This window comes from Bos grunniens, chromosome 1 (assembly GCF_055505025.1).
Source record: "Bos grunniens cultivar Pamir isolate PY7600 chromosome 1, Bosgru_T2T1.0, whole genome shotgun sequence".
In the NCBI taxonomy this organism is placed as follows: Eukaryota; Metazoa; Chordata; class Mammalia; order Artiodactyla; family Bovidae; genus Bos; species Bos grunniens.
In genome coordinates, this window is record NC_141165.1 from 60,326,097 (window position 1) to 60,353,377 (window position 27,281).

The following is a 27,281-nucleotide window of genomic DNA, read 5'->3' on the forward strand; positions in this document are numbered from 1 at the left end:
GCTAACTCCACCGACTAGCCTTGTATATTGCCTGCAAAACACAAACGGCAGTTCCGCTGCACAAGCGGCCTACCCAGGAAACACAAGTTTGACTCGCTAACTAAGCATACCATCACACCGCCACACAAGAATGTGGCCCTCTAGGGCGGCAACTACACTGCAGCCAGAGACCCGAGGGAAAGAAAGATCTTTCCTACCAGGGTGTTTTCAACCTCGCCAAACACGCCATAGCCCCCGCCGCTGAGACACCTCCTCCGAGCCTGCCGAGGGAGGGAGTGAGCAGCCCCACGTCTCGGGCTCTCCCACGGAGGCGCAGTGGGGTGGCGCCGGGGCGGGAAGGAGGCGAGCGTGAAGGAGGCCTGGCAGTGCCCGCCCAGCCCTACCCTGCCTCCGCGGGCCCCCGGTGCGGGCGGCCGTCACAACGCTGCCCGCGGGGCCCACTTGCAGGGATGACAGCCTCTGAGGGGCCCACCCGGGCTCATCTTCCAGAAGACCCCGGCGGTAGGGGTCCGAGGAAGGACCCTGCGCACAGGGCCCCGCAGATCCGGGACCAGACGGCGGAAGGGGCGCTCCCGCCTGGAGGTAACTGGACCCTTACAGTTCGGCTCCGTCCCCCGAGAAGGGCCAAGCAGGCTCCTCCACGATAAGGAAGCTCTCGCGTCCCCCTTTCCCCGCACTGCCCGCGAAAGAGCCCTGAGCTTTCCCCTTGGGGGGACTTGTCGCTGCCCCCTCTCGCCCCCCAGTTACGACATCAGTCACCAGCAAGTCACTCACTCCGCTTCCGCCATCTTCTCTCCTCCATCACTAACATGGGCTGCGCATGCGCCCCCCGGCGGCGGCGGCGGCGGCAGCGGCGGCCGCGGCAGAAGAGGGAGGAGGGGCGGGGTCGGCTCAGCCTCGGGCCCCCGAGGTCACGTGGGGCCTTCGTCTCCCAGTTCCTCCTCCCTGAAGGCTTGCTGGCTCGGGGAAGTGACCAGGTTTTGCCGATTTAGGTGTCAGTGTCTCACGTGCACCCCCTCGCTTTTTCTAGGATCTTCTTCCTACTGGGGAGGGGTGTCTAACCGATATATGAAAAGTTCTGATTAGACTGTTAAATGACAAATTTTATGAATATCTAAAATGTACCAAAGCTTGTGCAAACTTCAAAGAGGGAGATGGAAGAGAATGACGCGAGAATTGGATGCTGAGGTCTCAGAGTGAAAGGAAATGCCATGGTAGCTGCAGGGCTTGTTGCCTGGGGCGCATGGCAATTTGGGGATAGAACCAGCGGGCCCTGTCTTGGGCTCAGAGATAGAGTTCTGGATGCCCATGCGGTAGACAGTTAAGGTATTATCATATTACCCTATGTATATCACCCACTTCTTTGACATGAATTTACTGACCGCTTAATGGCGATTACAAGTTTGCATACCGCAGAGAGAACAAGCGGGAATAGCCACCAGTTTGCTAAGATAATTTACTGTATTCTACACACGTGGCAACTAATCTGAAGCAGGATGAGACAAATGTGTGAAGATGAGTGAACCAAGTCCCTGTCTTCCAACAAGTCTTAATCTGTCTTTTACAGAGAGAGGCACACAATCTAAGTGTTCTGACATAGATCCATTAAGTGCTGTGGAAATTTAAATTCAAGGAATAATAAATCTTCACTGCCCTTCACCAAATAAAGCATTTTGAACACAAATAATGCCTTCTTTTTGCACTTTTTAAGATGGTGGAGTCACATTTCAAAACTGAGAAATGAGGAACTTCCCTGGTGGTCCAAAGGTTAAGATTTGGTCCTTCCAATGCAAGGGGCCAAGATTTCATCCGTGGTGGAACTAGGGTTCTACATGCTGCACTGCAATGGCAAAAAAAAAAAAAAAAACAAAAACCTGAGAAATTAATTACTGATATAAATTCAACACAAAGTGTAATATGGTCTAATGAAAATATGCTTAATCTTACAAATCCTGTGATCAGGATGTCCCTAGGGGAAGGAAAAGATCACTTTCAATGTCGGCTAAATTGTCCCTTTGCCACATCTCCCTGTATGATAACCTTGTTTCTCTATCTTATTTTCTTATCTGAAAGCAAAACCCTTCCTACAACCCCTAGGAGAACTCACTGAGAAAGTCCCCTTTGAAAATTCCCTGTAGATGCTTAAAAATAAGATATTACTACTTCATCTTTCTTTTCTGATTTGCTCAGATGATGCCATTGCCATATAATTCCCAAGAATCAACTGTTGGGATTTCCCTGGCAGTCCAGTGGTTAAGACTGTGCACTTCCAGTACAAGGGGTGCGAGTTCAATCCCTCATCACAGCAGAATTAAGATCCTGCATGCTGTGTGGCCAAAAAACAAGTTGACTGTCTATTGGTATTGCTGAAATTTTCATTCATCAAAACAAAACTGAAGAAAGCAGTCTTAAGGACTTCCCTGGTAGTCCAGGGACTAAGAGTCTGCACTCATAATGCAGGCAGCCCAGGTTTAATCCCTGGTCTGGGAACTAGATCCCACATAGAGCAACTAAGTTTGCATGCCACAGGTAAAGATCCCCCATGCCGCAACTAAGACCTAGTGCAGCCAAATAAATAAAAATTTTTAATTTTTTTTAAAAAGCAGTCTTAGACCTAAACATGAAAAATGCATAATCCAAAGGAATGTTTGGAAAAAATATGCCAAAATTGTTCCTTTTCATCCCTCTTTCTTTGAACATCCAAGGCCTGTATCTGTATTGTCATCTCATGCAGATTGGCCTTAAAAGTCATAATACATATTGGATAAAGTCAGGCCAGTACTGCTTTTCTTTTTTTTTTTTTTTGGGCCACACCCAGTGGCTTGCAAGATCTTAGTTCTCCAACCAGGGATCAAACCTGGGCCCAGAAGTGAAAGGACCAAGTCCTAACCACTAGAGCACCAGAGAATTCCCAGTACTACTTTTTTAGAAACATTTCAAACCCAACATTTATTATAACAACAACTAGTATTTGTCTAGCCTTTTACTGAAGGCAGAGGATTTCCACAAACTCATTTGATCTTCACAACAATACTAGTTATCATTTTCATTTATCACAGAAATATAGTGAGGTCAAGGTGATTAAATAACTATGGTGACTGCTAGAATGGAGTTCCAGACTTGGGGTTCTAACTTAAGTTTTCCATGGCCAAAGTCAAGTTTTCTTCACTGCATCATTCAGAAAGCCACTGTGTGAAGTGTTAGAGGAGACAAGGTATAATACAGGACTACTCTCAAGAAACTTACCAACACTTATCTGATGAAACAGAGGAAGGTGTTTTACCTCTTGGTGATTTCTTATGGAAAAGATTTATGTCATGCTAATAGAACTTGAAACTTTCTAAAGTTTCCAGGAAGTGTTGCTTTGGAGAAGTGCTAGCATCCTATATAATTTTAGAAAAATCCCTCTAGCAAGGATGCTTTGGAGGTAAGTGAAACCGGAGACCTGGAAACTAATTGGAAAACTCTATTAATCCCTAGAGAAATGGTAAAAGGCTCCAGGAATGAAAAGGAGGGATAGATTAAAATTTTGGTTCCTTAGTTGTACTAGTAACACATCAAGTGCAATAGATATATGTGGCTAGTGGCAACTGTATGGTACCATGCAAATATAAAACATTTCTATCATTACAGAAAGTTCTTTTGGACAGTGCTGGTCTGAACACTAGATCGAGCATTGGCAAACTACTATTTCTGTCTTAGTTTGGGCTGTTATGACAGAGACCATGCACTGGATGGCTTAAATGAACTTTTTTTCCCACAGTCCTGGAGACTGGGAAGTCCAGGATCAAGGTGCAAGCAGATTCAGTATCTGGTGAGGTCCCTCTTCCTGGTTTACAGGCAGCCACCTTCTCACTGTATCCTTACATGGTGGAGAGAGAAGGCAGAGGAGCAAGACTGGGGACCATGGGAATTCGGCCCACTTCATGTAACTCACTTGTGGCTTCAACACCTGTTCAGCCCTGTTGTTACTGACCGGGGTTCTTGGCCTTCCTCAATCAATAGAAATTGACTAGAGGCCAGACAAGAAAGTCAGGTGAGGCTTTATTGGGGCCTCTGCTGCAGCAGGGGGAAGTGAGAACAAACAACAGATTCCCTTGCTTGCTTGCTCCCAGTGAGGGGGGCAAGCTTGTTCCTTATACAGAACAAGAGCAGCAGCATCAGGGGTGTGTTCAAGGGTCAAGGGCTTAGGTGGTTTGCCTATCCCTTAGGTGGTGTTGTGTGCAAGGGTGTGATTTTTCTTCCGACACCCTGTTATTGCTCCAGGCTCTTCAAAAGTGTGGCAATCAGGTTTTTTCGTCTCTTTGTATCTTTTGGTCCACAATTTATCTTAATGTGCACACAGTTATTTTTAGTCCCATACAGTTTCTTTGTGTTTTGTGGCTTGAGGAGATGTGTGTCCAAGTACGAGCATTGCAGCACTGCAGCAAAGGGTCCCAAGTCCCAGCCTGTCTCACTAACATGTATAATCCACTCCATTTGATGGGTAGGATATTGCTATGCACATTCAGCTTTACGGCTTGATAGACCAGATGATACTCAGTTCATAATGGGCAGCTCAAATTCCATGGTAATTTGGTGACCCATAATTAAGCGATCAGTCTCACTAAGGTCAAATAAATTCTTCAAACCAGGTTTCAGCAGTATGTGAACTGAGAACTTCCAGATGTACAAACTAGATTTAAAAAAGACAGAGGAACCAAAGATCAAATTGCCGACATATGCTGGATCATAGAAAAAGCAAGGAAATTCCAGAAAAACATTTCCTTCTGCTTCATTGACTATGCCAAAGCCTTTGACTGTGTGGATCACAACAAACTGTGGAATATTCTTAAAGAGATGGGAATACCAGACCATCTTCCTACCTCCTGAGAAACCTGTATGCAGGACAAGAAGCAACAATTAGAACCAGACATGGAACAACAGACTGGTTCAAAACTGGGAAAGGAGTATATCAAGGTTATATATTGTCACCCTGCTTATTTAACTTATATGCAGAGCACATCATGCAAAATACCGGGCTGGATGAATCACAAGCCGGAATCTAGATTGCTGGGAGAAATATCAATAACCTTAGACGTGCAGATGATTCCACTTTAATGGCATAAAATGAAGAGAAAATAAAGAGCTTCTTGATGGAGATGAAAAAGGAGACTGAAAAAGCTGGCTTAGAACTCAATGTTAAAAAAACTAAGATCATGGCCTCCGGTCCTATCACTTCATGGCAAATAGATGGGGAAAATGTAGACACAGTGTCAGATTTCATTTTCTTGGGTTCCAAAATCACTGTGGATGGTGACTGCAGCCACGAAATTAACAGACGCTTGCTCCTTGGAAGACTACCTATGACAAACATAGACAGCATGTTAAAAAGCAGAGACATCACTTTGCCAGCAAAGGTCTGTATAGTCAAAGCCATGGTTTTTCCAGTAGTCATGTATGGATGTAAGAGTTGGACCATAACAAGGCTGAACCCCGAAGAATTTAAACTCTCGAACTGTGGTGCTGGAGAAGACTCTTGAGAGTCCCTTGGATAGCAGGGAGATCAAGCCAGTCAATCCTAAAGAAAATCAACCCTGAATATTCATTGGAAAGAGTGATGCTAAAGCTGAAGCTCCAATACTTTGGCCACCTGATGTGAAGAGCTGACTCATTAGAAAAGATCCTGATGCTAGGAAAGATTGAAGGCAGGAGGAGAAGGGGGAGACAGAGGATGAAATGGTTGGATGGCATCACTGACTCAATGGACATAAGTTTTAGCCAACTCTGGGAGATAGTGAAGGACAGAGAAGCCTGGTGTGCTGTAGTTCATGGGGTCACAAAGATTCGGACACCACTCAGCAACTGAACCAACAACAAAGGTCAAGGAGCAGGCCAAGAGCTGTTTCTCAAAAGGGCAGCTATCTGCAGAGGATGATAGAGCTTTGTTCCAAAATCCTAATCGCTTGCTGTGATTTACCCATAGGGCCTGCTGAAGGCTTGCTTCAGTTATGTCTAACTCTTAGCAATCCCATGGACTATAGCCCTCCAGGCTCTTCTGTCCATCGGATTCTCCAGGCAAGAAGACTGGAGTGGGTTGCCATGCCCTCCTCCAAGGGATCTTCCCAGGGATTGTACCATGTCCCCTGCGGCTCCTGCCTTGCAGATGGATTCTTTACCTCTGAGCCACAGAGGGGTAAGGGTGGGGAGCAGATGCAACATTTTATTCTTCACTTTAGAAGGGATATCTCAACATGGTCCACACCACTGGACCTCCTAGAAATTTCACTGACATAAAAGAAATGTCACTGAATTTTTGTCAGATTTATTTTCCACCCCCTGACACACAAATGTCTTACCAAAAAGTCTAGAGTTGTTGCTACTTTTTGCTCACCACATCCAATCAGCATGGTGTCATCAATGTAAAAGACCAATGTGATATGATGTGAAAGACAAAGGTGATCAAGATTCTTATGAACTGTGGGCTCAAGACTTCCCTGGTCATCCAGTGGTTAATATTCTGTGCTCCCAACACGGGGGGTCCAGGTTTGATCCCAGTCAGGGAACTAGATCCCACATGCTGCAATAAAGATAGAAGATCCTGGCAACAAGACCTGGCACAGCTAAATAAATAAATAATTAATTAATTTTTTAAAGATTCTTGCAAGCTAGTTATGACACAGGCTGGAGAATTGATTTAGCCCTGATGTAGGGCTGTGAAGATGTACTGCTGGCCTTTCCAGCTGAAAACAAACTGCTTCTGGTGGTCTTTGCTAACAGATATCAAAGGAAAAAACATTTGTCAGATTGATAGCTGCACCAGGTACCAGGGGATGTATTAATTTGCTCAACCAATAAAACCACATCTGGCAGAGCGGCTGCAATTGGAGTTACCACCTGGTTTAGCTTACAATAATCCACTGTCATTCTCCAAAATCCGTCTGCCTTCTGCACAGGCCAAACAGGCCTTTTTGAATGGAAATGTGGTGGCACTTATCTCTGCAGTTCCTCCAGGAATTCAGTGTTGCTTTTGGTTTACTATTTTCCTAAGTAGAAGCATTTCTAGAGGTTTCCACTTGATCTTTCCCACCATACTAGCCCTCATTCCGCAGGTCAGGGAACCAACGTGGGGACTCTGTGAGGTGCTCAGTGTATCTATTCTAATTATTAATTCCGGGACTGGAGGATAATCACAGAATGGGCTTGGGGACCCAGTGTCCCCACTGTGAGACAGACTTGAGATAAAACTCAATCCATCACCTGACTTCCATAAGCCCCTTCCAAGACAGTGTACCACAGTGATGTTTGATCTCCTGGAATTCAGTTCAGAGCCAGTGTCCATTAGTTCCCAAACGGTCTGATTATTTTATTTTTTCTCAGTGCACAGTTTCCCTACTAAAAAGATTTGAAGTCCCTTTGGTGAAGTCTGGAGAAAGATTTTCTGTATACATTTTGATGGTGTACCAGTGTCATTTCTCTGGGGGATATAGCCTCCCCTTTACCTGAGGGATTCTGAGGTCTGTAAACTGTCTCAAGTCTGGGAAATGTTGGAAGGGATATGACTCTCTTTTTATGATTCAGGTTAGACTTCTCTTTACTTGACCTAGAACTTTTCTGTTGATACTGTTTCAGTAGGAATTTAGTGGGTTTTCTGTCTATTTCACTTCTAGGAATACCATGATCAACTAGCCAATGACTTAGGTCCGCACAAGCCAGACCGTTCTGCTTGCTGCTTTGATTCTGCTGTCCGCCACGGTGACCATGCCCATCTTTGTCTTTGGCAGTGGTGTGCTGCCACTTGGCCCCTGCTATGCTAGGATCCAATTACTACTATTTCATTTAGGTTTCTCTGTTCAGTGGCTGCAGGTCCCACTGGCCTACAGAGAAGAGCAATCACTGACCACTTCAGGAATGTTGGAGCTCCTCTCACAAATTGCTATAGACTGAATACTTGTGTTCCCCCAACATTCAAACGTTGAAGCCATAACCCCCAGTGTGATAGCATTTGGAGACTTTGGGAGGTAAGTAGGTCATCAGAGTTGAACCTCTATAAATGGGATTTAGTGCTCTTGGAAGAAGAAAGATGAGAGAGATAATCTCTTTCCACCACGTGAGGATACAGCAACAAGGTGGCCATTGTCTGCAAACCAGGAAGAAGTTTCTCACCAGACACCACATTGAACCTGCCAGCACCTTGAACCTGGACTTCCCGCTCTCTGGAACTGTGAGAAAGAATTCTTTGTTGTTTAAACCGCTCAGACTATGGTATTTATCATAGCAGCCCCGACTGACTAACACAAGCCCATGGGCCAAACCCAACCTGCTGCTTGTTTTTGTATAGCTGTCAAGCTAAGAATGGTTTTTATGTTTTCTAACAATAGAAAAAAAATATGAAAGGAAGAATAATGTTTTGTGACAAGTGAGAATTATGTGAAATTTGTGTTTCAGTATCCATAAATAAGGCCTTATTGGAACACAGCAATGCTCATTCATTTATGTACTGTCTACAGCAACTTTTGCGTTGCAAGGGCAGAGGTGAGCAATTGCAATAGACACTACAATGGTTCACTTGGCAGAAAAAGAATGCTGACCTATGTTCTAAATCACTGATCACCTTGTGCTGGGCCCTTTCTCAGTAGTTAATATGGCATATACATTGTCCAACACCCCAACTACACTATGATTGCTTTCCTAATATGACACAGAAGATGGACTGACTCAGATTTGAATACTGGTACAGACCTGAATCGGAGAAGGCAATGGCACCCCACTCCAGTAATTTTGCCTAGAAAATCCCATGGACGGAGGAGCCTGGTGGGCTGCTGTCTATGGGGTCAACACAGAGTCAGACACGACTGAAGTGATGCAGCAGCAACAGATCTGAATGTAAAGTACTGAAGGTTTTAGTTTTATAATGTGAAAAAAAGAGGAACAACACCTTCAAGATTGTCATACAGTCTTAAAAACCCAAATGTAAAGTCTAAAAAAGTCCTCTTTTAAAAAGTTTTTTTATTTATTTGTTCCTGCTCTGTGTCTCTGTTGTTGTGTACAGGCTTTCTCTAGTTGTGGTGAGCAGGCCCTACTCTCTGTGGGAGTGTGGGCTTATTGCCATGGCTTCTCTTCTTGCAGAGCATGATCTCTAGAGCATGCAGGCTCAATAATTGTAACACACATGCTTTGTTGCCCTGTGGCATGAAGAATCTGCCTGGACCAGGAATCGAACCCATGTCCCTTGCATTGGCACTTGAATTCTTAATCATTGGACCACCAGGGAAGTCCCTCTTTTACTTTTTGAAATTTTTATCAAGATCTTCCTTCACCTGGTCTTGCCTAAATACTCAGTAGGTTTTAAATACTTGTTGTGGGACTGAATGCTTCAATATTTGCATGAATAAAGCCTAAAATTCTAGTACATCCTACATTCTAGTAGACTGGAACGGCACACTGTATGGACTTGTTCTTGCTTTTCCTGGAAAATAACATCCTAAAACCAAATACTTTAGTGAATAAAGCAAATAGTATTGAAACTGAGAAAAGAGTCTAGTCCTGCCACCTTTCATCTATTCTTACAATAATTGGTGTGTTAATCAATGCTATCAATCTTGTATACCTCTGTTCCTGCTGCTGCTGCTGCTAAGTCACTTCAGTCGTGTCCGACTCTGTGTGACCCCATAAACGGCAGTCCACCAGGCTTCCCATCCCTGGGATTCTCCAGGCAAGAACACTGGAGTGGGTTGCCATTTCCTTCTCCAATGCATGAAAGGGAAAAGTGAAAGTGAAGTCGCTCAGTCGTGTCTGACTCTTAGCGACCCCATGGACTGCAGCCTACCGGGCTCCTCCGTCCATGGGATTTTCCAGGCAAGAGAACTGGAGTGGGATGCCATTGCCTTCTCTGGACACTGTTCCTGGTCCTCTATATTTACCTAGATGATAAATCATAGAGACAGGGACCTTTAAAGCTTGAAGGGACATTCGCTGTCACATGCCCCATGGGGGAAGAATCCATGGTAATAGCAGAATTTGAACTCTGGTCTCCTATCCACCCAGTCCTGGAGTTGCCTACCTTGTGCCAAAAAGCCTTACTTGAAGCATGTAGGTACTTGATATGTATTTGAAGCAGCTATTGACTTTCATTTCCATTCTTTTCCAGCTTTTATGCTGTATTAGCATTGTGGCAGCTTGAAAGAGTTTTTATAAGTAGAGTGGTAGAGTTAGACAAACTTAGATTTGAATCCTGATTTTGCCACTAACTAGCTGTGTGACCTCTGGCAATGCCATCAGCTCCCTCTTCAAAATATAGCCTTTATTGGAGCAGGCTAGAGAGGCAGGATCATAGATGTGTAACATCACTGTCTTTAAAGACAGAGAGCCTTCAGAAAGGAACACAGAACTGCTGACATGGTGTTTTTAGCCAATGAGACCTGTACTGGAGGTACAATGAGACCTGTATTTCTCACCCACAGAGCTATAAGAGATCAAGCCCTGAGCCTTTGGAGTGGGAGCACTTACTCCAAGACCTTAGACTACCAGCGAACTAACCCTAGGGAATATCAAATAGAACTCACACAAAAGAAACCATTTGAATACAAGACCTGGCATCACCCAACCGCCAGTATCACCCTGTGTAGGATGCCTCATGTAAACAATGAAGGAAACAAAAATACAAACCCAGTCTTCAGCAGACAGGATTACCAGCTCACTTAGCCTTGCCTATCAGAGGAAAAACAAACAAACAAAAACTCAGCACAAATCTCACCCTATTCGAAGCTTACACACACACACACACACACACAAAACAAAGCTTACACAAACCACTGGACCAACCTTAGGAAGGCAGAAACCAAAAGGAAGAAAGAATTCAACCTTGAAGCCTGGGAAAAGGAGACCTCAAACACAATTAGTTAAAAAAATAATGAAAAGGAAGAGAAATAGTATACAAATGAAGGAACAAACTAGAAACACAGAAATCCAAGTAAATGAAGAGGAAATAGGCAAACTACCTGAAAAAGAATTCAGAATAATGATAGTAAAGATGATAAAAAAAATCTTGAAAACAAAATGGAGAAAATGCAAGAATCAATTAACAAAGACCTAGGACAATTAAAGAATAAACATACAGAGACAAACAACACAATTACTGAAATTTTAAAAACTCTAGAAGGAATCAATAGCAGAATATCTGAAGCAGAAGAATGAATCAGTGAGCTGAAAGATAAAATGGTGGAAATAACTTTTGAAGAGCAGAATAAAAAGAATGAAAAGAACTGAGGATAGTCTCAGAGACCTCTGGGACAATATCAAATGCACCAACATTCAAATTATACAGGTCCCAGAAGAAGAAAAGAAAAAGAAAGGGTATGAGAAAATTTTTGAAGAGATTATAGTTGAAAATTTCCCCAACATGGAGAAGGAAATAGTCAATCAAGTCCAAGAGGCACAAAGAGTACCATACAGGATAAACCCAAGGAGAAACACACCAAGACATATACTAATCAAACTAGCAAAGACTAAACACAAAGAAACAATATTAGAAGCAGCAAGGGAGAAGCAACAAGTAGCATACAAAGGAAACCCCATACACTTAACAGCTGATCTTTCAGCTGTTCTTGCCTGGAGAATCCCAGGGATAGGGGAGCCTGGTGGGCTGCCGTCTATGGGGTTGCACAGAGTCGGACACGACTGAAGCGACTTAGTAGTAGTAGTAGTAGTAGCAGCAATCTTTATATCAGACAAAATAGACCTTAAAGATTATAAGAGATAAGGAAGGACACTACATAATAATCAAGGGGTCAATCCAAGAGGAAGAGATAACAATTGTAAATATCTATGCACCCAACATAGGAGCACCTCAATATATAAGACAAACACTAACAGACATAAAAGGAGAAATTGACAGTAACACAATAATAGGAGGAGACTTTAACACCCCACAGTAATGGCCAGATCATCAAAACAGAAAATTAATAAGGAAACACAAGTATTAAATGATACATTAGATGAGATGGATCTCTTTGATATCTTCAGGACATTCCATCCAAATGCAGAAGAATACACTTTCTTCTCAAGTGCACATGGAACATTCTCCAAGATAGACCAAAATCTTGGGTCATAAATCAAACCTCAGTAAATTGAAGAAAATTGAAATCATATCAAGCATCTTCTCCAACCACTATGCTATGAGACTAGATATCAATTACAACAACAAAAAAAAAACTGTAAGAAACACAAACACATGGAGATTAAATAATATTTTTCTAAATAACCAACAGGTTACTGAAGAAATCAAAAGGGAAATCAAAATATTTCTAGAAACAAATGAAAATGAAAACATGACAACTCAAAACCTATGGGATGCAGCAAAAGCAGTTCTAAGAGGGAAGTTTATAGCAATACAACCCTACCTCAAGAAACAAGAAAAACATCAAATAGACAACCTAACTTTACACCTAAAACAACTGAAAAAGAAGAACAAAAGACCCCAAAATTAGTAGAAGGAAAGAAATCATAAAGATCCAAGCAGAAATAACTGAAAAAGAAATGAAACAATAGTAAAGATGAATAAAACTAAAAGCTGGTTCTTTGAGAAGATAAACAAAATGGACAAACCTTTAGCCAGACTCATCAAGAACAAAAGAGAGAAGAATCAAATCAACAAAATTAGAACTGAAAAAGTAGAGGTTACAACAGACAATGCAGAAATACAAAGGATTATAAGAGACTATTATGAACAACTATGTGGTAATAAAATGGATAACCTGGGAGGAATGGACAGATTCTGAGAAAAGTTCAATCTTCCAAGACTAAACCAGGAAGAAATAGAAATTATGAACAACCCAATTACAAGCATAAAATTGAAGCTGTGATCAAAAATCTCCCCAAAAAGAAAAGCTCAGGACCAGATAGCTTCACAGAATTCTATCAAATATTTAGAGAAGAGTTAATGCATATCCTTCTAAAACTCTTTCAAAAAAATTGCAGAGGAAGGAACACTTCCAAACTCATTCTATGAGGCCACCATCACCCTGATACCAAAACCAAAGACAACACAGAAAAAGAAAACTACAGGCCAATATCACTGATGAACATAGATGCAAAAATCCTCAACAAAATTTTAGCAAACAGAATTCAGGAACACATCAAAAAGCTCATACACTATGATCAAGTTGGGTTTATTCCAGGAATGCAAGGATTCTTCAATATATGCAAGTCAATCAATGTGATAGACCATAGTAACAAATTGAAAGATAAAAACCATATGACGACCATTCAGTGCTGCTGCTGCTGCTGCTGCTGCTAAGTCGCTTCAGTCATGTCCGACTCTCTGCGACCCCATAGACGGAAGCCAACCAGGCTCCCCTCTTCCTGGGATTCTCCAGGCAAGAACACTGGAGTGGGTTGCCATTTCCTTCTTCAATTTATGAAAGTGAAAAGTGAAAGTGAAATCACTCAGTCATGTCTGACTCTTAGTGACCCCATGGACTGCAGACTACCAGGCTCCTCCATTCATGAGATTCTCCAGGCAAGAGTACTGGAGTGGGGTGCCATTGCCTTCTCCAATGACAACTCAACAGATACAGAAAAAGCCTTTGACAAAATTCAGCACCCATTTATGGTTAAAATGCTTCAAAAATGGGCATAGAAGGAACCTTCCTCAACATAGTAAAGGTCATATAAAATAAGCCTACAGCAAACATTATTCTCAATGGTGAAAAACTGAAAGCATTCCCCCTTAGATCAGGAACAAGACAAGGGTGTCCACTTTCACCACTATTATTCAACATAGTTTTGGAAGTCCTAGCTACAGCAATCAGAGAAGAAAAAGAAATAAAAGGAATCCAGATGGGAAAAGAAGTAGTAAAGCTCTTACTGTTTGCAGATGACATGATACTCTAAATAGAAAACCTTAAAGATAGTATCAGAAAATTACTAGATAGAGCTAATCAGTGAATTTAGCAAAGTCACAGGATACAAAATCAATACACAGAAATCACTTGCATTTCTATGTACTAACAATGAAAATCAGAAAGAGAAATTAAGGAATCAATCCCATTCACCACTGCAACAAAAATAATTAAGTATCTAGGAATAAACCTACCTAAGGAGACAAAGGAATGGTGGCTGCGCAGGTGCAGGAGGGCCAAGAGGAGCCACTCCACGTTCAAGGTCAGGAGGGGCAGCGGTGAGGAGATATCCCTCGTCCAAGGTAAGGAGCAGCAGCTTTGCTTTGCTGGAGCAGCCGTGAAGAGATACCCCACGTCCAAGGTAAGAGAAACCCAAATAAGACAGTAAGTGTTTCGAGAGGGCATCAGAGGGCAGATACACTGCAAGCATAATCACAGAAAACTAGTCAATCTAATCACATGGACCACACCCTGGTCTAACTCAATGAAACTAAGCCATGCCCTGTGGGGCCACTGAAAATGGTGGAGTCATGGTGGAGAGGTCTGACAGAATGTGGTCCACTGGAGAAGGGAATGGCAAACCACTTCAGTATTCTTGCCTTGAGAACCCCATGAACAGTATGAAAAGGCAAAATGATAGAATACTGAAAGAGGATCTTCCCAGGTCGGTAGGTGCCCAATATGCTACTGGAGATCAGTGGAGAAATAACTCCAGAAAGAATGAAGGGATGGAGCCAAAGCAAAAACAATACCCAGTTGTGGATGTGACTGGTGATAGAAGCAAGGTCCGATGCTGTAAAGAGCAATATTGCATAGGAACCTGGAATGTCAGGTCCATGAATCAAGGCAAATTGGAAGTAGTCAAACAGGAGATGCCAAGAGTGAATGTCGACATTCTAGGAATCAGTGAACCAAAATGGATTGGAATGGGTGAATTTAACTCAGATGACCGTTATATCTACTACTGTTTTAGAAAAGGCAGAGGAACCAGAGATCAAATTGCCAACATCCACTGGATCATCGAAAAAGCAAGAGAGTTCCAGAAAAACATCTATTTCTGCTTTATTGACTATGCCAAAGCCTTTGACTGGGTGGATCACAACAAACTGTGGAAAATTCTGAAAGAGACGGGTATACCAGACCACCTGACTGGCCTCTTGAGAAACCTATATGCAGGTCAGGACTCATCAGTTAGAACTGGAAATGGAACAACAGACTGGTTCCAAATAGGAAAAGGAGTATGTCAAGGCTGTATATTGTCACCCTGCTTATTTAACTTCTATGCAGAGTACATCATGAGAAATGCTGGACTGGAAGAAGCACAAGATGGAATCAAGATTGCTGGGAGAAATATCAATAACCTCAGATATGCAGATGACACCACCCTTATGGCAGAAAGTGAAGAGGAACTCAAAAGCCTCTTGATGAAAGTGAAAGAGGAGAGTGAAAAAGTTGACTTAAAGCTCAACGTTCAGAAAACTAAGATCATGGCACCTAGTCCCATCACTTCATGGGAAATAGATGGGGAAACAGTGGAAACAGTGTCAGACTTTATTTCTTTGGGCTCCAAAATCACTGCAGATGGTGACTGCAGGCATGAAATTAAAAGACGCTCACTCCTTGGAAGAAAAGTTATGACCAACATAGCATATTCAAAAGCAGAGACATTACTTTGCCAACAAAGGTCCGTCTAATCAAGGCTATGTTTTTTCCAGTGGTCATGTATGGATGTGAGAGTTGGACTGTGAAGAAAGCTGAGAGCCAAAGAATTGATGCTTTTGAACTGTGGAGTTGGAGAAGACTCTTGAGAGTCCCTTGGACTGCAAGGAGATCCAACCAGTCCATTCTGAAGGAGATCAGCCCTGGGATTTCTTTGGAAGGAATGATGCTAAAGCTGAAACTCCAGTACTTTGGCCAACTCATGCGAAGAGTTGACTCATTGGAAAAGACTCTGATGCTGGGACGGATTGGGGGCAGGAGGAGAAGGGGACAGAGGATGAGATGTCTGGATGGCATCACTGACTCAATGGACGTGAGTCTGAGTGAACTCCGGAGCAACAGAGACTTTTCCAATGAGTCAACTCTTTGCATGAGGTGGCCAAAGTACTGGAGTTTCAGCTTTAGCATCATTCCTTCCAAAGAAATCCCAGGGCTGATCTCCTTCAGAATGGACTGGTTGGATCTCCTTGCAGTCCAAGGGACTCTCAAGAGTCTTCTCCAACACCACAGTTCAAAAGCATCAATTCTTCGGCTCTCAGCCTTCTTCACAGTCCAACTCTCACATCCATACATGACCACTGGAAAAACCATAGCCTTGACTAGACAGATCTTTGTTGGCAAAGTAATGTCTCTGCTTTTGAATATGTTGTCTAGGTTGGTCATAACTTTCCTTCCAAGGAGTAAGCGTCTTTTAATTTCATGGTTGCAGTATCAAATCATGAATACAAAATTTCCAAAAATCTAAATAGTGCAGAAATATATATGAAATAGAAAGAAAGTGAAAATCCACTGAAATCCACTCTTTCCAAAAATAATCATTATTTACAGCCTATTTTATATTCTTCTTAATTTTCTTTGTCCTGACATGCATATATGTATATGTCTCTTGTCAAAAATGGTATTGGATTATATATGCTCTTCTGCACTTAGCAGTATATCCTGCCACATCAGTGTACATGACTTCTTCCAGTTCCTCAAAGATGCCAAACTTTGCTTAGCTCACGACCTTCCATACAATCCTGGAATGTTCTTTCCCATACTTTGCAAAGCTAGTTCCTTGTTTCCCTTTAATCCTCTGCATAAATGTCATTTCCTTGGATAGATTTTTCCAGATCAATTTATAGGGTTCTTCCCACACAATATTTATTTCCCTTGAAGCAAGTACCACAGTTTGTAATTGTATGTTTGTTTACTTTTTTTGGGGGGGGCCTACTTTTTTCCTCTAAATTGAGTCTTACAAGGACAGGGAACAAACCTGTTTTGTTCATTACTGTATATTCAGTGCCTTGCACAATGCCAGGCATGTAGTGAGCTCTCAATAAATATATTGAAATAAACATATAAGTAACACACTGAAAAAAAGTGTATTTGTTCTTTCATTTCCTATCCATGATGGATAGAGCATTGTTTTCTCTTTTTCTTCAGTTCTTTCTTTATTCTTAGTTAAGAAACAATACCATACAGTTGGCCTTTGAACATCATGAGCTTGAACTATGCAGGTCCACTTATACACGGATTCTTTTTTTCAGTAAATGCGTATTACAGTTCTTGCATGGTATACAGTTGGTTAAATCTGTGGATGTGGATACAGAAGCCAACTGTAAAGTTATACACAGATTTTCAATAGCCCAAGAGTTAGTGCCCCTAGCTCCCTACATTTTTCAATTGTACTTGTCTGGATTCCTACCTGGGATTTGTTTTAATCAAATATGGTAAGGTGACAGACACAAGGACAATTGCTTTTAAAAGAAGAGTTTATTATTTACAGTGTTCAAGAGCAGGCGGCATGCCGCACCGTGCAGGGCCACATGGGGAAGCACCAGAGTCGGTCTGGAGGCAGAAGGAGTGAAAGAGAAAGCATAGCCCAGAGACTTTATTTTGGTTTCTGCAGGAACAAATGGGTGGGACAGTGTACAAAAGTCTGAGTGAATTTGGGATTGGATAGTTAAAATAGTTTTGGCAGGCTCTGCTCTATAGGGGTGGTCTCTAATTTTCCAGTACCTAGCCCGGGGGTGATTTGGAACAGGGGAGATATTGGCTTCATATATGAGAAATAAAGGAGGATTTGGGGGATATGGGTTTTGGGTTGGATGGTTTCCAGAGGAAAGGCACGTTCACAGGGGAAGTTGTTTGCTAGCTCTAGGATAATTTCCAGAGATCAAAGCCCTGGGAGGGAAATCCTCCCCTTCATCACTAAGGCCACCAAGATAGCAAAGCATCATAAAATATACAAAATAAAAACCATAATTAATACACTTCTAACCTAATTTAGATATTATGACTGTTCATTTCCCAATTAAAATTTCCAGATGAAATATATAACCACATCTGTGTGTGTGAATTTTTTGTAAAGTTTAATGCAGGAAGATGGGCAGAGTCTGAAATTAGGAGTTAAGAAACTGAGTTTATTCAGTGACCCTTCCCATTTCTAGTTGGATGCTCTTAGCCAATTCATTTAACCTCCCTGAACACCAAGCTCATCATCCCTACAACAGGGATGACAGTAATATTTACCAGATGAATTTATTGGGAGAAATAGATTAATCTAAATGTGGTTATATTTTTCAAAGTGTTTTATAACTGCAAGGCACCATATAATGTTTGAGTTTCACTCTTACTGCAGTATACTGCAAGGACTTTTTTCAGAATAAGAATTCAGGTTTTTTGTTGCTGTTGTAGAAATATTCAAAGTTGTGATTAGAGGGGGAACACTAAAAATTCATTCAGGAAAAGAATAAAAATTCACTGTTTAGTTATTACACAGAATGAAATTTTGGATTTAAAAGATACTCTCCATTGATGGAGAGTACTTCAAACAGCTTTGAAACGTTTACTTATTTTCATAAGATTTTGAAGTCAGTTAGGTTAAATTTGTTCTCATTTAATCTCTGAAAGGGAAATAAACACAGAGCAAGTTATATAACGGCTTTCAGTTTTGCCATGGATTGCTTAGACTGGTGTGGCACTGCTCCCTACAATAAACAAGCACCTTCTTTTGCTGGAATCAGCTAAGGTTTGGTGCTGGTGGTGGTTTAGTCGCTAAGTCATGTCTGATTCTTTGCATAGCCTGCCAGGCTCCTCTGTCCATGGGATTCTCCAGGCAGGAATACTGAAGTGGATTACCATTTCCTTCTCCAGGGGATCTTCCCAACCCAGGGAATGAACCCAGGTCTCCCTCATTGCCAGGCGGATTCTTTACTTACTGAGCCACCAGGGAAGCATTGAGCAACTTCACTTTCACTTTAGGGCTTCCCTGGTGGCTCAGAGGATAAAGCGTCTCCCTGCAATGTGAGAGACTTGGATTTGATGGAGAAGGAAATGGCAACCCATTCCGGTGCTCTTGCCTGGAATATCCCACGGATGGAGAAGCCTGGTAGGCTACAGTCCATTGGGCCGCAAAGTGTCGGACATGACTGAGCAACTTCACTTTTATCAAAATGCTTCCTGAATCAAGCAATTAAAAGAGGAAGTCATGGAATAATCATTAGAAAATCATTTCTGGCAAATAGACCACATCAAGTGCCTCTAAGATATAGACATTGGTTTTACTTAATGAAATTAAAAATCTGTGTCCTTTCCTGAGGTCCCAGAGGTACTATTTTTGTCTCTTCTGAGCCATTCTTCCCTCTGCTTGCATCTTGTCTTCACATTCCTTTTCTCCCTAAAATTTCAGGTGATTTAAGACTAAATCCCAGGGAGGGAGGAGGGTTTGGGATGGGGAACGCATGTATGCCTGTGGCAGATTCATTTCGATATATGGCAAAACCAATACAATATTGTAAAGTTAAAAAATAAAATTAAATTAAAAAAAATAATAAAGTAAGTTATGAAAGTGAAAGTAAAAAAAATAATAAAGCATCCAAATAAATAGGTTTTTCTGTAAAAAAAAAAAAAGACTAAATCCCAGGACTAAATCCAAAGTACCTTTCTTGGCTTGCAGAATCTTTATTTTCGGACTCTGAAACACCTTCCTCTGCTTCCAACTGCCTTTATATTTAAGCCTCATTAAATTTTCTGACAGTCAGACTCAAGCTAGGCCTTTTCACTGCCCTACCATGACACTCAACATTAATCCACCTAAAAAAGAAATAAGGGGAGGTTGAAGAAAGAAAGAGAAGGCTTCACTTGTGTTTTGGGGGATTTTTGGTTTGGTTGGTTGGGGTTTTTTTGTTTTTTGTTTTGTTCTGCCACAATGCGTGGCTTCTGGGATTTTAGCTCCCCAGCCAGGAATTGAACCTGGGTCGTCCACAATAAGAGTGTGGATTCCTAACCACTGGACCGCTAGGGAATTCCCTACACTTATTAAATATAGTTGTTGCTCGGTATCCATGGGGGATAGGTTCTAGCACCCTCTTGAATACCAAAACCTGTGGATCCTCATTCTGTAAAATGGTGTAATATTTCCATATAACCTATGTGCATCATTCTGTATAGTTTAAATCATGTCTAGATTACTTTTAATACCTAATGCAATGTAAATGTTATGTAAATAGTTGTAAAGACAGTGTAAATGCTATGAAATAGCTGCCAGAGCACAGCAAATTCAAGTTTTGGTTTTTGGAACACACTCTCTCTCTCTCTCTCTCTCTCTCTCTCTCTCTATATATATATATATATATATATATATCGGAGAAGGTAATGGCACCCCACTCCAGTACTCTTGCCTGGAAAATCCCATGGGCGGAGGAGCCTGGTAGGCTGTAGTCCGTGGGGTCGCGAAGAGTCAGACACGACTGAGCGACTTCACTTTCACTTTTCCCTTTCATGCATTGGAGAAGGAAATGGCAACCCACTCCAGTGTTCTTGTCTGGAGAATCCCAGGGATGGGGGAGCCTGGTGGGCTGCCATCTATGGGGTCGCACAGAGTCGGATACAACTGAAGTGACTTAGCTTATATATATATATATAAAATATCTATAGTTGGTTGAATCTGTGGATTCAGAACCTGAAGATATAGAGGACCAACTTCCCTACTGAGTGCTTACATACAGCAAGCACTGTATATATGGGTTTGCTGTACATACCTAATTTGTACAACAAACCCATGAAGCAGGTATTATACTCCATTTTGCCGATGAGGATACACATTTTAGTGGGATTAAGTACCTGTCTAAGGTCATACTGCTACTAAGTGGCAGGATTAGCTTTGGAACTGAAGTCCACCTGTGAGATACTTACTCTGGCCTCTTCCGTGCTGACCCTCTCCACCTACTGTAGTCATCAGCATTCTTCTTCAGATTCTGCTCAACCTTTTCTTCCTTTGGGCTTCGCAGCCTCCCCAAGACTCTCACAGTAGTCTATTTATAATCCTCTAATTATACTTGTATGTGCCGTGCTCAGTCGCTTCAGTTGTGTCCAACTCTTTGCAGCACCATGGACTGCAGCCTGCCAAGTTCCTCTGTCCATGGGATTTTCCTGGTAAGAATACTGGAGTGGGTTGCCATGCCTTCCTCCAGGGCATCTTCCTGACCCAGGGATCAAATCCGTGTCTCCTGCAATGCAGGTGGATTTTTTATCTGCTGAGCCATTGGGAAAGCCCCTCTAATAATACTTAGCAGGTATTTGCTTTTAATTAAGATATAATTCACATAAAATTCATCTGTTTAAAGCATATAACAAAGTGTATGTTCACAATGTCATGTAATCATCACTAGTCTGTAATTCCAGGACATTTTCATCACCCCAGAAGAAACTCCAAGACCATTAAGCAATCATTGCCCATTTCCCATTTCCTCCAACTTCTAGCAACCATTAATCTCTTCCTGTCTATATAGATTGGTCTGTTCTGGACATTTAACATAAATGGAACCATACAATATGTAGCCTTTTGTGTCTGGCCTCTTTTTGCATAGCTTAGTGTTTTCAAGGTTTATCCACATTGTCAGGTGTCTCAGTACTTCATTCCTTTTTATTGCTGTTGTTTAATTGTAAATTATGTCGGACTCTTTTGCAACTGTTTTAGGGATGTACCACGTTTTGTTTATCCATTCTTCAACTATAATGGACATTTGGTCTGATTTCACAATTTAGCTACTCTGAATAATGCTTATATGAACATTTGTGAACTAGTTTTTGTGTAGACATATGTTTTTATGGTTATAACCAAGTTCTCTTAGTTATATAACTAGCAAAGGAATTGCCGGATCTTATGGTAACTTTATGTTTAACATCTTGAGAAAATGTCAAACTGTTTTCCAAAGTTGCACTTCTTTGCATTCCCACCAGCAACGTATGAAGGTGCCAATTTCTGCACATTCTCTCCAACACTTGTTATCATCTGTCTTTTGGTTACCATCAACCTAGTAAGTATGAAGTGATTGAGCTGCCCTTCCCTAATGACTAATAATAAATATTTTTCATGGTTTTTATGGCCATTTTTATGTCTTCTTTGCAGAAATGTATTTAAATTCTTTGCTCACAAAGAGAAACTGAATTGTATTTTTAGTTATAAGAGTTACTTACATATCTGAATGTGTGTGTGGTCGTATCTGACTCTTTGTAATGGGATGGACCACCAGGTTCCTCTGTTCATGGAATTTTCCAGGCAAGAATACTGGAGTGGGTTGTCATTTCCTACTCCAGGAGATCTTCCCCAGCCAGGGGTCAAACCTCTTGAGTCTCCTGCATTAGCAGGCAAATTGTTTACCACTGCACTGCCTTATCAGACATCTGATTTGCAAATATCTCCCATTCTGTGAGAAGACTTTTCACTTTCTGGATGTATCCTTAAGAAATACCAGCATTTTTAATTTTGATGAAGTTCAATTTACCTTTTCTTTTGCTAGTTGTAGTTTTGGTGACAATCTAAGAATCCCTTACCTAATCTAAGGTCACAAAGATTTACTACTGTGTTTCTTTCTAAGAGTTTTATAATTTTAGTTCTTATACGTAAATCTTTGATCTATTTTGAGCTAAGTTTTCTAAATGGTTTAGATACAAGTCCAACTTCATTCTTTCGTGTATAGATATTCAATTTTTTCAGCATCATCTGTTAAAACAAATTAACTCCAACCCCCTACCCCTCAAAACTATTATTTTCCCTACTGAGTTGTGGGGAACTCTTTGCTCACAAAGAGAAACTGAATTGTCTTTTTTAGTTATGAGAGTTACTTATACATCTGAATGTGTATGTGGTCATATCCGACTCTTTGCAACGCAATGGACCACCAGGCTCCTCTGTTCATGGAATTTTCCAGGCAAGAATCCTGGAGCAGGTTGTCATGTGTGGAATTTTGTTTGTTTTTTTGGTTTACACTTTCTAAATTTTTATTTTGAAATAAAATAGATTTACAGGAGTGGAAGAGATGACAGAGAATATGTGTTTTTAAGTAAATATTGACACATATTTGTTAAGGTGAGCTCCTTGAGGGCAAGATTTTTTGCATTCCTACCTGCATGTCTCAGAGGGGACCATGACCTAGTAAACCCTAAGCAAACATGTTCAATGAATGAAAAGCTGATTTGAGAATCCTACCGTCAACTTCCAAATACCAAGTCCCATAGACTTTGTTAGGTGCTGGGAAAGTTTTATGTCAATACATGATGTCACAGTCTAGTAAGTTTTTCAGGGGTCCCAGAAGTTTCCAAGGGGTCCCAGAATCTTACAGTCTTAGACTGGAATGGGACTCGGAGATCATGAAGTGAAGTGAAAGTCGCTCAGTCGTCGATTCTTTGCGACCCCATGGACTATACAGTCCATGGAATTCTGTACAGAGATCATGAACCCTCTCATTTTCCATTTTCCAGGAAACGCAGAGCTTAAAAGACTAAAAGGCCTGTGGCCTATCTCATGTTAATTTGCCAGAGGATCCCAGGTCTCTTTGAAATTACATTATGACTTTACAGCTTTACAAAGGATTTTTTTCAGTTAGTCCTCGATAAAGCATTTTTTCAGTTAGGCCTTGATAAAGTCCTCTCCCAATGAAAGACAACTACCTCTGTTTCATACCAGTCTTATCTTCTCAGATAACTGCTATCAGAGATTTAAAAAAAATTTTTTTCCACCTTAGTTGGGCATAATCACTCCTTTCTCTGAATTCTATAGCTATTATTTGCTCTTCCACAAATTAGCAATTTGTTTTGTACTGCCCTATTGCTTTGGATTTTTATGTAATCTTGAATTGTTATTTGTCACAGGTTTGTGTGTGAACTTCCTAAGGAGAGTACCGTAGCTAGAGCCAGGGGCAAAATTTGCATTTACATTTATTATATGACATTTAGAGCTTTGTACCTAGTGGACATGCAATAGATGTTTCCTGATATTATTTGTGTTTTTATATAATTCATTTTTAAAATAAGAAGCTATTAGGTTTAAAGTTTCATTCTGTTTTTCCCTAGAGGCTCAGGGTGAGAGGCTCAAAGTGATAAGTACCTTCTTTCCTGTGGACAATTGCTAGTGACCCTCTACTTGTTTTTATAAAGGAATGGAGATACCAGAGAACTAATAATTAGTACACATACATATTTCAGGGCTTCCCTGGTGGCTCAGACAGTAAAGAATCTGCCTGCAACAAGGGAGACCTGGGTTCAATCCCTGGGTCAGGAAGATCCCATGGAGAAAGGAATGGCTACCCACTCCAGTGTTCTTGCCTGGAGAACTCTATGGACAGATGAGCCTGGCAGGCTGCAGTCCATGGGATCACAAAGAGTTGGACATGCCTGCGTGACTAGCTTTCACTTTCAAGGTACATATTTAACTATTTCTTAATATTACTATTGAAAGTTTTAAAATCCTGCTAAAAGGATAAAGAAGATTTGTAGAATTCTCCTGAGAACCCAGTAAATTAAACTATCCCTCAAGGGAACTTTGAGCTGTAGTTTTTAAATCACTGAGTCAGAAAGTAGAGAAAGAGGGACTTCCCTGGAGCTCCAGTGGTTAAGGCTTCCACTGCAGTGGGCACGGGCTTCAATCCTTGGTAGGGGGACGAAGATCCTGTGCCTCATGCGGCATGGCCGAAAATGAAAAGAGGAAGAAAAAAAGAAAAAAAAAGAGAGTAGAGAAAGAGATCCTGTTTCTCTTATCGCAAGCTTGCTTTCCAGTTACTAGGTAGAGGAAGAAGATGGAATAATCTAGCCTCAGGTTGAACAGTGTTGCAGAACATAACCATCTCACCTGGAATTGTTTGACAGAGGTAAAATAGAAAAGGTGGCTGAACAGAATGATAGGATATTCAGAACATGGTCTTGCACCTACTGGGACACAGTGAGCCTGTTAATGGATTATGATAAGAATAGATTATGTGTAGATTATAGTGATTCTCTAATAACAATGAATCCAGACAACATTTTAGCATGTGATTAGATCATGGAAAACAAAGAGAAAAGAAATAAAAACTAAGAATTTTGTGAAGTTAATTTTCTTTTCCTCATCCGCCAGAAACCAGTCCTTGTTTCAAATTCATGTTATGCTTAAGAATGGAAAACATTGGAACAATGATACAAATCATTGCCATTTCCATACTTTGGAGTTCATTTGTAAAACGAGGCTTAGATTTTTTGCTCTTCAAGCTGCTCTCAGGGAGACCAGCAGCATCAGACATTTTATATCAGAATGTGCATTTTAACAAAACCCCAGGCCTAATTTTTATGTTTATCAGAGTTTGAGAAGCCAAAGTAACTCCCAGCTAGTTAATTCTACCATCCCATGGTTCTTGTTGGAAGATTCCATGTTGGTAAAAGGAGACTCACTTTCTTAGGAGTCCTGTTTGACTTGAGTAAACAGATCGCTCAGCAAGTTGAACTAACTTTTCAGGTCATAGCTTTAACAAGGCAAAGCTGAAATAAAGACTTGCTCTGCTTGTTTGGTGTCATCAGCTTCCTTCCTCTGACACTAAGGTTAATCTTGTATCTAAGTGGACATAAACCAACAGAAAATTATTTCAATATAATTTAATGTTTGTGGAATACCAACAATTTTCTCAGTGCCAAAAAGAACTTGGAAGATAAGATTCCTGCTCTTGAGGCACCTAGGCAAGATGGTCACTTTGCTTCAAAAGTCTGTGATCTTATTTTCTTGGGCTCAAAAATCACTGTGGATGGTGATTGCAGCCATGAAATTAAAAGATGCTTGCTCCTTGGAAGAAAAGCTATGACAAACCTAGACAGCATATTAAAAAGTAGAGACATCACTTTGCCAACAAAGGTTTATCTAGTCAAAGCTATGGTTTTTCCAGTAGTCATGTACAGATGTGAGAGTTGGACCATAAAAAAGGCTGAGTGCTGAAGAACTGATGCTTTCGAACTGTGGTGCTGGAGAAGACTCTAGAGAATCCCTTGGACAGCAAGGAGATAAAACCAGTCAATCCTAAAGGAAATCAACTCTGAATATTCACTGAAAGGACTGATGCTGAAGCTGAAGCTCCGATACTTTGTCCACCTATTGTGAAAAGCCAGCTCATTGGAAAAGACCTTGATGCTGGGAAAGGTTGAGAGCAGGAGGAGACGAGGCTGACAGAGGATGCAATGGTTTGATGGCATCACTGACTCAGTGGACATGAATCTGAGCAAACTGCAGGAGATAGTGAAGGACAGAGAAGCCTGGAGTGCTGCAGTCCATGGGGTCACAAAGAGTCAGACACGACTGAATGACTGAAGAATAACATGGATTGATTCATAATTTGTTATTATCCAGGATGGGGAGCCATACCAATTCAGTAAAATACCTCATGCCTAAGTCTTAGGGTGATAAGCACAGTGTGAAGGTAAGCTAACAGACAGCTTTATCTCTGAAGTGCTGTTCCCTTTGACATTGTACATGTGATTAAGCAGCCCAAAATCATTACAGGCTATGAGCTCTGCTTTTTCCCTTGATTTCTCTGTGGCCCAAAATAGGATGCGGTTTAATTCAAGGTCAGCAGAAATTCGATATGAAAAGATTTGAGTCCAGTGAGAAATAGGTGGAGGTGGTAGAGAAAATGAGCTAGTCCTCCGTGAGAGGGGAGAGGGGTTGGCAACCTTGTAGGGGAGAGGAATTTACTCCAGAGACTGAGACAGAACTCAGTTATTGAAGGAAGCCAGTGCTGGGGTGCTGAGCTGCTGGATTGGGAAGAATTTATTAGATAAACTTACATTTTCAATTGGAAATGCCATCCTCAAAAACAGGTTTGCCTTTTCAAATTGGAGGGTAGCTTACATTTAATGGTTGATTATTGTTAGGGACAGCATACTTGGTATGCCAACATCATTAAACTGATACTTCTAAAAGAAGGCTGTATATTTTTGTTGTTCTTAAAGTTTTTTTTTCAGTATTTATTTATTTGACTGTGCCAAGTCTTAGTCGAAGCATGTGGGATCTAGTTCCCTGACCAGGGATTGCACCTGGATCCCCTGCATTGGAAACACAGAGTTCTAGCCACTGGACCACGAGCGAAGTCCCAAAAGTTTGTATTTTTTTTTTTTTTTTTTTGATGCAGGCTTTTTCAACCTGTCATTTACTAGTCAACTTTGTGCTGTTCAGTCAAGCCAGACAGAAGTGGATTCTTCTGGTTCCTGAAGAAGACGAGGTAGCACTCAAGAGCTGTTATAATCATTCTTTGTCATTTACTGGTGCAGAGTTTCCCATCTGCCTTGTTCTTCTCTTCATTGGTATATGTCCTGATATCCTATCTGGATTGTAACTTTCTTAAAAAGAAGGAGAGAGCATAGTGACTGCACCAATAAACCCCATAGGAGTTAATTATGTTG

General features: G+C 41.3%; 1 protein-coding gene, 1 long non-coding RNA gene and 1 other non-coding gene across 29 annotated transcripts in view; 1 reads left to right on the top strand and 2 right to left on the bottom strand.

Moving 5' to 3' along the window:
• The window catches only part of PHC3 (polyhomeotic homolog 3), an 84,257-nt gene extending 83,451 nt beyond the window's left edge, over positions 1–806 (bottom strand). For 23 of the 27 annotated variants that reach the window (XR_015161352.1, XR_015161351.1, XR_015161344.1 and 20 more), the window contains exon 1: positions 775–806. Coding sequence is in view for 8 of the 27 variants with exons in the window: in XM_086393911.1 (XP_086250037.1) it covers positions 775–788 (14 nt within the window). In the remaining 19 variants the exon portion in view is untranslated. Of the gene's footprint in view, positions 1–197; positions 408–774 lie in introns of those variants that run through there. The other 4 variants (XR_015161360.1, XM_086393859.1, XM_086393838.1 and 1 more) reach the window with 1 other exon arrangement.
• LOC147379515 (uncharacterized) lies at positions 288–27,273 on the top strand. Its single transcript, XR_015161409.1, has 3 exons — positions 288–582; positions 24,069–24,283; positions 27,011–27,273. It is a non-coding gene; the product is annotated as an uncharacterized LOC147379515 (long non-coding RNA).
• TRNAK-CUU (transfer RNA lysine (anticodon CUU)) lies at positions 19,815–19,887 on the bottom strand. The gene has a single exon. It is a non-coding gene; the product is annotated as a tRNA-Lys (tRNA).
• Positions 27,274–27,281: the final 8 nt, after the last annotated feature.